This window comes from Odocoileus virginianus, chromosome 6 (genome assembly GCF_023699985.2).
Source record: "Odocoileus virginianus isolate 20LAN1187 ecotype Illinois chromosome 6, Ovbor_1.2, whole genome shotgun sequence".
NCBI classification, from domain to species: domain Eukaryota; kingdom Metazoa; phylum Chordata; class Mammalia; order Artiodactyla; family Cervidae; genus Odocoileus; species Odocoileus virginianus.
Window position 1 is genome coordinate 5125230 of NC_069679.1, and position 12517 is coordinate 5137746.

The 12517-nt window shown below is 36.1% G+C and overlaps 1 protein-coding gene across 7 annotated transcripts in view; it reads left to right on the forward strand.

Annotated features, from left to right (window-relative positions):
- TXNDC16 (thioredoxin domain containing 16) overlaps positions 1–12517 on the forward strand; it is an 86604-nt gene that overhangs the window by 34580 nt on the left and 39507 nt on the right. For all 7 annotated transcript variants that reach the window (XM_070468622.1, XM_070468619.1, XM_070468617.1 and 4 more), the window contains 4 exons: positions 1177–1267; positions 5960–6110; positions 10687–10853; positions 11236–11296. In XM_070468622.1, the coding sequence (XP_070324723.1) occupies positions 1177–1267; positions 5960–6110; positions 10687–10853; positions 11236–11296 (470 nt within the window). The remainder of the gene's footprint in view (positions 1–1176; positions 1268–5959; positions 6111–10686; positions 10854–11235; positions 11297–12517) is intronic.

Genomic DNA, 12517 nt, shown 5'->3' on the forward strand with positions numbered 1-12517 from the left:
GGCATATTAGAAAGCAGAGACATTACTTTGCTGACAAAGGTCCATCTAGTCAAAGCTATAGTTTTTCCAGTAGTCATGTATGGATGTGAGTTGGACTATAAAAAAAGCTGAGTGCCAAAAAATTGAAATTTTTGAACTGTGGTGTTGGAGAAGACTGTTGAGAGTCCCCTGGACTGTGAGATCCAACCAGTCAATCCTAAAGGAAATCAGTCCTGAATATTCATTGGAAGGACTGATGCTGAAGCTGAAACTCCAATACTTTGGCCACTTGATGTGAAGAACTGACTTATTGGAAAAGACCCTGATGCTGGGAAAGATTGAAGGTGGGAGGAGAAGGGGACAACAGAGGATGAGATGGTTTGATGGCATCACCGACTCGATGGACATGAGTTTGAGCAAGCTCCAGGAGTTGGTGATGGACAGGGAAGCCTGGTGTACTGCAATCCATGGGGTCACAAAGAGTCGGACATGACTGAATGACTGAACTGAACTGAACAATATGAAAACTGAGTATTGATCTAATAAAAACGAGGACTATATTGGGCAAATTGAGGGGATCGAATTATGTACATTTGTGGAATGAGGTTTCAGAAAAGAGAACTATTTATCATCTTTCATAGTGGGAAGTCAAGAGACAATACTAACACACACAAATAATCAGGAAATAAAAGTTTAAGAGCGTCATTTAGGGATTTGGAGGTAAATACCTAAAGAAAGAGAAAGTTGAAAGTAGTTGCCCCTTGGAAATGGTGTCAAGGGTAAAGGAACTGTTCATTTTAAAAATATACCTTATAGAATTGTCTCTTTTTTGATAAGAATAAGTTTGATTAAAAAAATAAGCCATAAGTAGCATACAGACATATTCATGCATAAAATATAACATACGAAAGTGGTGTGGCATACTCTCTTCCCTACTACTGGGAAAAAACTATCACAGATTTGTCATATAGCTTCAAGTATAACTCATTTTTAATTCCCTTTTAGTTCTGCTCTTACCTTGACTTGACTGGAACAGACTTCTTATAACTTCTTTAACTGCCTGCATATTCCCAACTGGGATCCCTACAAAGGATTTTTCTTTAAACATGGTAGAGCATGAAAGTGTGTGGGAAAGTATTCAAAATAGAATCGCACAAACTAACCTCTCCTCCCTCTCACCTCCCCTCTCTTTTTCAGAGCACAGAGCCGTCATGGAAGCTGCTTTTGTGTATGGGACCACACACCAATTTGTCTTAACCACGGAAATTGCCCTTTTGGAGAGTATTGGGTATGTATAAGAAATATAAGTAAACTATTTTAAGTTTCACTTGTTTCACATTACTTTTTCAGCATTTCTGTCATACTGTCACAGCATGGACTAATCTGAAAGGAATCATAAGCAGGTGTGAATATATAAATGAAACCTGAAATCCTCTTCATTACTATCATGTGAAAGTGAAAGTTTCTCAATTGTGTCCAACACTTTGCGACCCCATGGACTATACAGTCCATGGACTTCTCCAGGCCAGAATACTGAAGTGGGTAGCCTTTCCCTTCTCCAGGGGATCTTCCCAACCCAGGGATTAAACCCAGGTCTCCCGCATTGCAGGCGGTTTCTTTACCAGCTGAGCCACAGGCTGTACTAAAATGAGCTTAAAGATACAGAAGTGATATTAAACTAAGGTGAACCAAGGCAATATGGATAAGCCACAGATGTGATCCCTTGAGTGGTCATGTGTATTTTAGAAATATATCTACCCCAGTTGTCAGGGGATCAAATAACAGCTTTTATGACTAAGCTCTAGAGATTCTTTGAGAGTTCCATCAGTTACTATACCAGAAAAATCTTAAATATATTTGAGTACAATTTTGAACAGATGTTTTCTAAATGTTTAATTTTCTTGTCTAGTTTCTAGCTTACAGTTGTAGGTAGAGACCTTCTTTGGACTCTTTTTGACTGGGCAACCGAGGGGTAAAGTTTTTCTTCTGTTTAGTACATAGGGACACAAGAGACATAGGAACACCAGTGCGTTTGAAAGACTTTTTAAGTTTGATTTCAAAATATTTTTCAGGAAAATTAATACAAAGCAAGGCAAAGGGGTGATTGGGTGACCCTTTTAAAACCATGTTCTCTTGAAACATCCCACCCCCGGGTTCTCCCATAGAGTCCACAAGTCTGTTCTATACATCTGAGTCTCTTTTTCTTTTTTTGCATATAGGGTTATCGTTACCATCTTTCTAAATTCCATATATATGTGTTAGTATACTGTAATGGTCTTTATCTTTCTGGCTTACTTTGCTCTGTATAATGGGCTCCAGTTTCACCCATCTCATTAGAACTGATTCAAATGAATTCTTTTTAACGGCTGAGTAATATTCCATGGTGTATATGTACCACAGCTTCCTCATCCATTCATCTGCTGATGGGCATCTAGGTTGCTTCCATGTCCTGGCAATTATAAACAGTGCTGCGATGAACATTGGGGTGCACGTGTCTCTTTCAGATCTTAAAACCATGCAAGAGTTTTTAATGAGTCCTCTTGCTCACCTCTCAGAAAATAGTGACTATTTGTTAAACCGCACACAAATCCCAGATATTTTACAGTTTGGTAAATTTGGTTGTTAGTGCATAGAAAGCTGATAAAGTGAAATGGTTTTTTTTTGGGGGGGGGTGTTGTTGGGAGTGCATAGGCAAAGAATGAAGTACTTGCAAATAAAATTTATTGCTCTGTACAACATCAACCAACATTCCTTTTTCCCTCTTCTTATTGAACTGCCATTCTGCTAGTTCTCTCATTAATGAGTTAAAGAAAACTTTGATGCATGTTTACTATTTGTATAAGAATTAGTATTCTTAACAATTTGAGAATCATGCTGATAGTATCATAAAGCTCTATGATATGTAGTCACTGTATCTCAAGATATAATGAGCAGTAGTTTAGACAGCTACTTGGCTACTACCAGTGTAGACTGCCAAATTCCCATCTTGGGATGGGGGAACCCGGCTGTTCTCAGTCCCATGGTGATTTTGGGGTAGCCCCACAGTTTCTCTGAGGATTTTTTGTACTTTCTCCTCTGTTATCATCATCTTTATTTTTCTGCGAATGAACAATTGCTAATAACAGTGACATGCTTCAAATATAGAGTGTTGGTTATTTACTGGCAAGGTATGGGTCCTCTCATTTGTCTTACAAATCCTGTTCAGCAAGATCAGACTATACAGTGATCAATGATTAAGCATGGTAATGTTCTGGAAAGATTTTTGCTTGTCTCCATTTTTAAAATGAGAATTAAAAACAGTTATTCTGTTTTTCATAAATTTGTTAGTATATGACACATTGGAGAGGTTTATTCATGGCTAACAAAGTGGAGAGGAATCATACCTGGCCCCGATGTGGTAGGGAAGGACTGTGGATTCAGAATATGTAGTCAGTGGCTCAGATGGTAAAGAATTCGCCTGCAATGCGGGAGACCTTTGTTCGATTCCTGGGTTGGGAAGATCCCCTGGAGGAGAGCATGGCAACCCACTCCAGTATTCTTGCCTGAAGAATCCTCATGAACAGAGGAGCTTGGTAGGCTGCAGTCCATGGGTTCACAGAGTCGGACGCGGCTGAGCAACTAAGCACATGACATCACTTCTAGATGAAGTAGTTAACGACTTTGAGTTGTCACATAATGGAGGAGAAGTGTTAGTTGCTAAGTCATTTCCAAATCTTTGTGACCCCATGGACTGTAGCCTGCCGGCTCCTCTGCCCGTGGGTTTTCCCAGGCAAGAATACTGGAGTAGGTTACCATTCCTTTCTCCAGGGATGGTCCCAACCCAGTGACCGAACCTAGGTCTCCTGCATTGCAGGCAGATTCTTTATCACCGGAGCCACCAGGGAAGCCCCACCATTTAATGGAGGAGAGATGAATGTATTTTTTCTTCCATCTGTTCTTTTTCTTTTTTCTTTCCTTTGTTCATTCTTTCATTCAACAATTATCTATTGAATGCCGTCTGTGTTCTAGGTACTGTTCTTCTTGCAGGGTGATAACTTTGGATAATCTTGTATATTAATAGTTATGTTGGACCTGAGTATGTTTGAAATGGTTAAGAAGGGTATATGTGCTCTGTACTGACCTTCATGGGAAAAGAAGAGGATATATGTTTATGTATCACTGATTCACTTTGCTGTACACCTGAAACTAACACAACATTGTAAACCAACAAAACTCCAATAACAATTTTCTTTAAATGCTAAGAAAAGAAAAGGGTATATATGATGGGTAGTAAAAGAGGTAGCATGCTGTAGAGACACAAGTACTTTCTGCTACCTCCCCATATTCCCTTCTTAAAGTATCTGTGTATAGGCCAAGAAGGGTGTTACCCCTACTTCATACTTATCACAGTCTGTTAAGTCGGAGGTGGCCACCTGACCTAGAGTCAACCAATCCATGGGCTTACCTGAGCAAATGAGATGTCTTCTTCCAGGAACTTGGAATTGAACATGGGAGAAACTGGATTATACAGCACTTTAACTGTCTTGCTTACTGAATGTTTTGCCCATGTGGAAGTAAAGCAGAAAGAGTGGGGAGCTAAAAAGTGTTAATGGCAAAATGAAGGACCCTGAACTCTTGCTGTTCAGATCTGTACATTTGTTCTCTGATCCAGTTACTTGGATTTTCCTTGTATTCTGTGAGATACCCTTCTAAACTAGTAAGTTCCCCCACCCCCACTTTTTTGGTTTCTGTTACCTATAACCAAATGATCTCTGATTAGATAACTTTCTGACATAATTTTATTATTTCATAAATTACGGTTTGTGGTCCAACCTCAGCTGGGTTATCATGCTCTTAACACTTTCCATTCAGTATTATGTGACTGTTTATGGTTTCCCTCAAAAAAGTTATGTACTTTGACTGGGGCCTTGGCTATATTGTTCCTATTGTCTGAAATACTCCTTAGTCTTCTTGGCGAAGTCATTCTCTTACTGTTTTTAATCTCTGTGGTGATCTTCCTTTCCGTTTCCTTCCTTCTCTTCCCTGACTTGAGCAGAATGAAATATTTCTTTGTTTCTCATAGCACCCTGTATATTATAGTACTTATGAACCACATTTTTTTTTAACTAAATATGTCCTTTAGCCCATGCCCCTCAAGGATTTGAAATATCTTATTCATCTTAGTCTTTTACATTTAGCACAGGGCCTAACATAGTAGGCATTAAGTAATATTGAGTGCTCATTTCTTTAATCATTGAATCTACTAGATATTGATTTGTAATGAAATTTGAAGTCAGTGAATCTTGGAGCTCAGTTGAAGCATGTGTCAATAATTAAAATAACATTGTAAAAATAAAAATTTGCTGTATTTTGCCAGACTGTACTAATGCCATATGGAGATTTATAGAATGTTATTTTAATTTTGGCAAACCTTACTTACTATAAGTTTATCTTTGAATTTTCATATTGAAGGGAATGCCAAAACTCAAATTATAAGCCACATTTGCTGGGTTTTCTAATATTTCAGATACAAACTCACTAACTCTCACAAAGTGTCACATGGTTTCTATCTTAAGGCATGTTTTGGCTGAAGTTTATTCAAAACAGATTTGGGTTTAAATTAAACCTAGAAGATTTGTGTTACAAAACTTTATTTAGCATAGCTATAGAAAAGCAACTATATTTTAAGATAATCTCATTGTTCCCAAGGTGACAGTCTTTTATTTAAAAATAATTGTGTAGACCTGTCTCTAACCTAATTTAAAAGTTAGCATATGAAACAGTTCAGGAAAAAAAAATTGCTTATACATCTCAAAAATTCCTTTTATTCTCTTTTTTTGCTTTGGTCCACTTAATTTTGTTATACTGTTTTAGGCTTTTACCAAAATAGTAATTCAAAAGCACAAAACTTAGGACAAAGAGATTTATTATGTCTTTCTGCATAGTAGAAGAATCACACATTGAACTTCAAGTTGGTCTGTTCCTCATTTTTAATTTGCAGCCCTGAGGATATAGAGTATCCACATCTCTACTTTTTTCACTGTAAACCAGTCTTGGACCTGACCCAGCCATGTAGGAGAATACTAATGAAGCAGTCACTGACTACACTGAACATTCATCAATTTATTAAGACAATGGAAGCACCTCTGCTGGTATGTGTCTTATTTAAATATGTTAGATAATTTGTATGTAAAATTTATTGTTTTGATTTACAGATATGCATTTAACTTAGATGAGCTGTATCTTTTCCCCTTGAACATATTTATTTCATTTAGGCAGATTTAGGAGTAGTACCTTATTAAAGGTAGATTAGAGGATAAACTGTGTATTCATAAAATGGTATTTTATTGCCTTGAAGTGTTGTTGTTTTGAACAACCCAATATAGCATTGTGTAATTATAATGGTAGTTATAATGAACTGTGGAACTATTCTGTGGTAGTTATGACTTGTGACCATTCTGAGATCACAAAGATTACATCATGGGCTAAGAAAAGACCTCTTTTGATGAATGTTTTGATTCCTGTTTTAAAAGTTTATAAATACTTGCATTATAGCATTTTTGGTGTCTCACCTTCCTTAGTGTTAGCCTGGAAGAATCTTAGACTCAATGGGTGATCAACTGACTTCTCTCTGGAACTTTAAAGGGTTGTCCTGAGCATATGTAAAATTTTCAATAGGCCTTCTCCCTCACCATGTCCTTTTTACATAAAAATTGTGCATATGTGCTATAAATAATTCAAACAGTGCAGCAAAGTATAAAGAATGAAAAATTTTAAATCCACTAATTCCCATCATTCAGAAATGAACTGTTAGATGCAACCAGTCATCTCTGCATCCATATAGATACATATAGATAGAGGGATGAATGAATTCATGGACATATATTGCATGAGCTGCTTTATAGTAAGAAGCACTGTATTTAATCTTATTTGAATTTACTAGAAGAAAAAGAAACTGATATGAAACTAGAGGAATTATGGAACTTTTGAGAAATTGTTTCATTAGAGGACTGTTTAGGAAATACTGTCTTAAGTGTTGAAATGATTATGGAAAACACTGAGAAGTGAAAATTATTATTTTAAGAAAACTGCATATTTTCATTTTAGATAATACTGATTTACTCCTTGGTGTAAAAGATGAGAATATTAACTTCATATGTTTATTTCCATCTCAGTTCCTCTTTACCCTCCAGATTGTTGTTTTCTGTTAGTTTACATTGTAAAGGTTATAATATTTATATTGTGTTCTATAATCATAATTCCCATTTTTTTAAAAAGCCCTGCTTTCATATTTAAATAGATTCAGAGCTCATCAGTCCCAGTTCTACTGGCTTCATTCCTTAGTTCTTTATTTTGGTCAGTTTTTATTTGGTTGGATTTTGACTTCAAGCAACTAAGAAAAAACATAACAGTATATAAGTCTTTTTCCTTTCTGTTCACATGGGAGAGGGAAATATTTACTATGTCCTTTGGGAGAAGATCCTCTGATTTTGGTTTGATCTTCCACTTCCCTACAAAGCCCTCATAAGTTCATTGTACAGTTCTTCATCATTTCTCTCCACCCTCATTTCCTTTTCTTCCAATGTTGATATTAAGAATTCTCAGGATTTTGTCTACTCACCAGTCAACATTATCTATAAACATTTATAAAGATGGAAGTGTGATTCAGACTCTTTGATGAACTTTGGATGAATGATCATATGCATTGTTTCACTTCTAAACATATGAAAATAGATGCAGGTTGGAGAGTTTGTGTGTTTGTGTGTTAAGCAGATAGGGTTCCTGGACGTTTAGTTGTTGTAGATACGTAGCACAGCTGCATCTTATTATCATGATAGGCTCATTCTTGAAACCCAGCAACTTTGCTGTGAAATTAAGCCTGAGGAGAAATCATGTGAAAAGAAATTGAGGGCCCTAGCCCACAACTCTGCGCTCATACTAGTTAGCAATAGCTTGCTAACTAGCAAATGAGCCATTTTTAAAGTTGAACCTTCACCCTCCAGTCAAAATGCCCCACAAATGCAACGTGGGCCAGAGATGAGTTTGTAGACATATGAACAACAGAAATGATTCTTTTATTTTAAGCATTAGGTTTTGGGGTGCTTTGCTACATACACAATGATAGAGGCTCAGAACACACCCTCAATCTGTTTCTATGGCATTAGCTACTCTAGGTTTTTAAATCTGAATTTTCAGGTCAGATTTTCCTTTGAAGTTCCTGTCCCATGTATTTAACTACTTATTAGATGTCTCTCTCCTAAGCTCTACATGTCTGACATTAACATGTTGTCTTTTACCATCTGTTCTTGGTCCATTATCTTGGTTAATTTACTGTCCAGTCACTCATGGCAGAAGCCTAGAAAATCATTCTCAATTCCTGCATCTGATTTTAGATCTGAAATATCTTCTCGAATTCTTCATTCTAACAGCCAGTACTTTTATCCAGGTTCTTCCTGTCTCTTGTGTACTATTTTAGTAATAGGAATTGATCTGGTCTATATTCCTATATTTCACTCTCTTTAAGTTCATACTCTTTGTTGCTTGCATAGTAATATATTTTAAACACACATGTATGATCTTGTTCTGATAATATTTGCAGTTCCTAAATGGCTTCAATTATTTACAGAATGAAGGCCTACTTTCTTAGGAGGATATACATGGTTTTAATGATCTGGTCCTTTGCCAATTCTCCAGCCTTACTTGTCTGTTCCCATGTTTACTTTTTAATATTGAATTGCTTATGGTTCTCCAAATACTCAAAGAAGAAACCAGGCTTTTCTGTTTCTTCAGGCTGTTATACCCATTCAGATCTTGACAATTCAGTTCTGCGTGGTTGTGAGACTGAGGTTTCTACCTTCTTGCTAGCTTATGGCTGGTGTTGCTCTTAACTCCTGTGGTCTGTTCTCAGATTCTGGCCATGTGGCCCTCTCAAAAAAAATTGCAAGTTTCTCCTTCAAAGCCAGCAGACAATCTTGCTCCATTGTGCTGTGACAGTCTTACATGGTATAATCTAATCAAGGGAATGACTATGCTGTGAGTACCACCCATGCTCAAGGAATTAGGATTATACAAAATGTGTATACCAGGAATTTTGGGAGTCATCTTAGAATTATGTCTACCATAGCTAAATGCAGATTTCTCTCTGGAAACTTTAAGGATTAGAAAAATGATTCTCTATTATTAGAAAATTTGCAAGAAAGCATCTCTCTGCGTGCCTGCTTTTATCCCCTATGCTGGTTTTACTCAGTGGGCTCTTTCAATCTGGCAGCTTGTGCTCCTTTAGTTGTGGGAAATTTCTGTATTTATTTCAGTGATGATTTCTTCCCTTCTGTTTTCTCCCTTCTCTCTTTCTGGGACTCCTGTTTGAATGTTGGGTCTCTTGAACTAGTCCCTCAATTTTATTATCTTTTCTATTTTCCAGCTGTCTTTTGCCATACTTTCTGCAGATTTATTCAACTTTAGTTTTCATTTTTTGTGAATACAGTATCTTCTCATCTTTTTGAGCTTATCGGTAGTGGTTTTCTGAACCTTTCTTCTTCCTGAATAATCTGTTTCCTCCATGTTACTTGTTTTTCTGTTTGTTCTGGTCTTTCATGTTAGAGGCTCTCCTCTTGTTCATGATTTAGAATATGAAACTAAAGAAGTTGGCTGGAAATTCTGAGACTATGGATCAGACTTGTTAACTTTGAGCTCCTAGGGTGGTTGGACCTGGACAGGTTTTTGGTGAACCACAATGTCAGTAGCTTTAGGCTTTTACTTTTGGTTGTTCAAGATCCCCAGAGAAAGATCTTCCAGTTTTCTGCTGAAATACAGAAGTCTGGTTGCTAGCTTACCAGAAACCGAGTGGGGAGGGGCTAGAAGGAGTCTCAGCATTTGGTTGCTCAGTCCCTCTGCTTTGAGCATGGTATTGACACTCAGCTGTTCCTGCAGTCCCCCCAGATTTCTTCTGGTATGATGCAGGGGTAGTTGCCTAAGGAGTTAGGGAAGAGGATCTAGAGATCTAACTGCTTCTCCAAAGGTTTTGTCTGTTCTTTCTTACTCTGGAGCCTTCCTGCCATCATTCCCCTCCCCCTTCTCCTTTCCCTGTTCCAGAAGCTCCAGGCACTGACAGTTCCTGAGCAGTTTTAGGATTCTGCAGTTAAAGTGAAATTGTTTCTTATCCTTTCCTCTCATAGCTAGGATTTTGTTGTTCTTTAGCTTCTAAGACTTTGCTGCCTTTACTCTTTTCCTTTCTTTATGTGTGTATGTTCATCTGTTTTGAAAAATCCTACTGCTGAAGTTGTCCTGGGATTTCTGGAAGGAGTGAAGTTAGATGTGTATTCAAGCTGATGTCAGCTCAGATGTTCCTCATTGTTCTGTAATATGTCATTATATATGTTAAATTCTCATATGGAAGAATTTGTTATGTGTTTCGTTTTCATTTCAAATCTCTCTCTTTATTCAGCAGCACCACAGTTTTGTTGCTTTTTTTGGTTTCTCTGATATTCTTATTCTTTATGGTTGTAAATATCTGTATAACTAGTTGTAAAATTTGTTAGTTTCATATGTTAGTTTAAATTATATAGGTACATGGGAGCATGAAACTTAGAAAACCATGAGACCATTTTTGTTAATTGTGGATTTATTTCACAGACTTGTTTTTTCACTTATTATTAGCAGGGTTTAAATCCAAATGTTGGAACATTATTATCACATAGTGAAGACGTTTTGTTCTTTTTCTAAATGAAGACTGAAGTTACTGAAGATCCTAGACAAGTTTCAACTGTTCATGTACAACTAGGATTACCACTGGTTTTTATTGTTGGTCAACAAGCTACTTATGAAGCTGATAGAACAACTGCAGAATGGGTTGCTTGGCGTCTTCTGGGAAAAGCTGGAGTTCTACTTTTGTTAAGGTATTTTAAACATGGAATAGTAACTATTATCTATTTAGCAGGACACTGGTATTTTTCTTGATCATCTGTTCACTGGTAAATAAATTAAAATCTCTAATAGATTCTAATATAGTTAGAGCCAGTTGCTGAGTTGAAATCTTTAATTATCAGCTTGATTAATAGTTAGACCTTTAAACTTTACTAAATGAAGGTGTAGGTTAAGATAGAGTATAGAAAACCTGGTCTGTATTTACATGACAAATTTCTCAGTCTCACTAAATTGTAATCTTTTCTCATAAACATTTTTAGTATAAAATTTTCAGTTCAGTTTTAGATTGACCTCCTGGATGACTATTATTCTTGAGATTGGCAACATATAACATTTATTTCCGTTTTTATAAAGGGACTCTTTGGAAGTGGACATTCCTGAGGATACTAATGTTATCGTCAGAAGAGCAGAAGAGGTTGGTCATTTTCTATATTGGTCTACAACGTGTGCTTATTTAAAAGAGGTTAATACACATGGTCCTAAAGTAACATATGCTTATTACAGAAAAATTCTATGAATTGCCACTATTCAGAGATAACAGTTGTTAATATTTTGGTGTGTTATTTTCATTTGTTAATCTCTTTTTCCGTGTGTATGTGTGTGTGTGTGTGTATTTATATAAATATATGTATATCTACATATGCGTATTTTTAAAGAAATTTAGGTTCACGCTGTATACATCCTACTTTCACATACAGTTATATTTCATTACTTGGTATTGTGCTGTGATGCCTGCCTTTAAACACTTGTTTTGGGCCTCACTGATTTATTTCCCTTTGCTGAATCTCTGGAAGTAAATTTTGTTAAGTGAGATGTTTCTTTTTCAGAGCTCGGGCCTTTAACCACTTTTAATTAATCTTTTTTGTGATTTAAAAATTTTATAGATTATACTTCATTTAAAATTATTATTAACTATTGGCTGTATTCCTTATGCTGTGCAATATATCCTTGTGACTTATTTATTTTATTCATGGTAGTTTGTACCTCTTAATTCCCTCCCCCATTCCCTCTTTCTACTGGTAACCATTAGTTTGTACTCTATATCTGTGAGTCTGTTTCTGTTTTGTTATATTCATTTGTTTTATGTTTTAAATTCCACATATAAGTGATAATGTACAGCATTTGTCTTTTTCTGCCTGCTTATTTCATTGAGCATAATATCCTCCAGGTCCATCTATATTATTGGAAATGACAAAATTTCATTCTTTTTTTATGGCAGAGTGATATTTCATTGTATATGTATGCCACATTTTCTTTACCCACTTGTCTGTTCATAGACACAGGTTGCTTCCATATCTTGGCTATTGTAAATAATGCTACTATGAAGATTGGAATAAATGTATATTTTCAGATTAGTGTTTTTGTTTTACTCTTTAGATTCTACTCTTTTATTTTTACTTTTTCATGTGTGAAGTTAATTGACGTTCATTTTTTTTTTCCCCTGAGTGTGACTTTTTTTTCTTTTCTTCCATGGAAAGGCATTTTATTAGTAAAATAAAATGTGTGTACATGTGTGTACATGTACTGTGTGTACATGTACAGTGTGTACATGTCAATGGGAATTTTAAAGACTTTTAAAATACACAGTCAAATTTCCCTCCAGAAATATTATTTTACCAGAAGGATTTAGAATTCT